The sequence below is a fragment of the Plasmodium reichenowi genome, chromosome 6 (assembly GCF_001601855.1).
Source record: "Plasmodium reichenowi strain SY57 chromosome 6, whole genome shotgun sequence".
Lineage (NCBI taxonomy): Eukaryota > Apicomplexa > Aconoidasida > Haemosporida > Plasmodiidae > Plasmodium > Plasmodium reichenowi.
The window spans coordinates 844,244-847,003 of NC_033651.1; the positions used below are offsets into that span (position 1 = coordinate 844,244).

General features: G+C 21.5%; 1 protein-coding gene across 1 annotated transcript; it reads right to left on the reverse strand.

The window, feature by feature from the left end:
* Positions 1 to 1,049: 1,049 nt before the first annotated feature.
* PRSY57_0621400 (chorismate synthase) lies at positions 1,050 to 2,630 on the reverse strand (the record flags this gene model as incomplete). Its single annotated transcript, XM_012906587.2, has 1 exon — positions 1,050 to 2,630. The coding sequence occupies one exon, from the start codon at positions 2,628 to 2,630 to the stop codon at positions 1,050 to 1,052; it is 1,581 nt and encodes a 526-aa protein (XP_012762041.2).
* Between the last annotated feature and the right edge of the window lie 130 nt (positions 2,631 to 2,760).

Here is a 2,760-nt window from a genome sequence, read left to right on the forward strand (position 1 = left end):
CCTAAACAAATCATAATTTATTTATTTTATAATTTTTTTTTATTTATTTATTTTATAATTTTTTTATTTATTTATTTTATTATTTTTTTATTTCTTCATCCAGTATTTCATATGGTATTAAATATGATATTTTTTTTTAATCATGCACACTGTTAAAATAAATAAATAAATAAAAAAATAATAAAATAAATAAATAAAAAAATAATAAAATAAATAAATAAAAAAATTATAAAATAAATAAATAAAAAAAATTATAAAATAAATAAATTATGATTTGTTTAGGTCATTTATTTTATATATATATATATATATATATATAATATATATATATTTTTTTTTATAATCGTAGGTTACATAAAATCCTTTTATGTTTAACTTAAAAAATATATATGTTTATTGTTTATTATGAGTGTTAATAAATAAAAAATTGTAGGCACAATTATAATTTTATATAAATAAGAAATGTATTTATATTATGAGTCCTTAAGATAACTTTTTATAATTATCATGTTTAAATAATTATATGAAGGATTATTTAATCCTACTTTATATATACAATCTTTTGGATATTTATTACAAAACAGTTTTTTATTATTAACCTGAAAAAAATTATCAACTTGACAAATATATATATATATATATATATATTTATATATATTTATATATTTATACATTATAGTTCTGTGTAAATATTTGTGATTTAAAAAAATGTTATGAAATAATTATATTAAAGTTATTCTGTTTAAAAAATTTATATGTATACAAAATTGTGGAAATCATTTTATGCATAATTATAGTAATCATAAAATTGGTAGAATCATGTAACTGTGAAACATGAATGTTATTGTTCTATAATAATCTCAATAAAAATAAAATAAAATATACAAGTGAGCAAAATAAAGATGCAGACGAAATGTATTTTGATCGATTGTGCAAAGTGAATTATTATACACACACACACACATATATATATATATATATATATATATATTTTTATATATTTCTTATAATTTTTCATTTATATTGAGGAATAAAAAAAAAATATGATGTTACATATTCCTAGACAATGTTGGTAACTTTTTATCTCCATATTTAGATATTTGTCGTAATATTAAATCTCCTATAACTATAGAAGCAGATGCTTCAATAACTGGTGGTAATCTTGGTAAAATACAGCTATCATGTCTACCTTGAACTTTCAAGTTACACATATTTCCATAAAAATCACTTGTTTCTTTTTCTATTTGTATTGATGATACAGGTTTTATTGCTGATCTAAAAACAATATTATTTCCTGTTGAAATTCCAGCTAAGATTCCACCACAATTATTTGTTTTTGTAATTAATAATTTTTCTTCATTATTATTAAAAGTAACATCGTAATCAATATTACTAAAATTCTTGTCATTCTTAGTAGGCATTAATCCTTTAGTTGAATTTAATATTTGATCCTGATTATTTTGAATTGTTGGTTGATAAGACATATTTTTACATTCACTTTTATCATCATATAATAAATCACTTTCTTTTCTTGTACACATTTTTTCTACAGGTATGAAGATATCATTATGAATTGATCCAAACATATACGTACCATTAAATCCACTCCCAAATTCTATTCCTTTCACGGCTGGAATAGATAAAATCATTTTGGCTAGCTCAGCTTCCAATTTGTCAAAAATGGGTTCTCCAATACCTATAGGAGCATTTTGTATAATGCATGTAGCAATACCTCCAACACTATCTCCTTTATTTTTTAGTTTCAAAATATATGAACAAATTTGTACAGCAGTATATGGATGTGGACATCTTGTTTGTAGATAAATCCATTCATCCGATTTTTCAGAATTATTAAAAGTGTTATCCTTATCATTAATATTATTGTTATAATTATTATCAACTTGATTTATATTACATTTATTAGGTTTTACATTTATATACGTGTTATCTATTGAAGGAATAGTCAATGTGTTTTTATTATATTCATCAGTTTTTAACATAGAAGCATTAATATCATATATTCTATTAAAACAATCCATAAATATTTTTTCTTTTTCATTATATCTAACGGTTCCATAAGAATCTACTAAATCTCTTGAGGGTGGATTTTTATTTTCCAATTCTTTGCTGACTTGTTCAGGTATCTTTATATTCCCAACTGAATGTACATAACTAACAATAGAACAATTATAAGATTTATAAATCCATTGTTCAATACAAGCCCCAGCAGCAACTCTTGTGGCCGTTTCTCTTCCAGAAAATCTACTACTTCCACTTTTATTTTTAACATGATATTTCATAAAATAGGTATAATCCCCATGTCCTGGTCTAGGAATATTTATAAAAGAATTATAATGTTCTTTTTTAATATCTTCATTATATATTAAAAATGTAATAGGTGTACCTAATGTTTTATTTTCATCAAATCCTGAAAGTATAACAAGTTTATCTTTTTCGTTTCTATTAGTAGTTAGTTTTGATTGGTTTGGTCTTCGTCTATCTAATTGTTTTTGTATTAAATCAAAATCTATTTCTATATTAGATAAAAATCCATCGATCACACACCCAATAGCTTTCCCGTGACTTTCTCCGTAGGATGTTACTTTTAATAAAGTGCCATATGTGCTCATTTTTTTTTTTTTGTTTACCAAAAAAAATACATTATATAAGTCTGTTAGTATAAAGAACTCTTAATTACTATGTATCAAAAGAAGAAATCAAATAAAAAAAAAAAAAAAAAAAAAAAAAAAAAATAAAAAA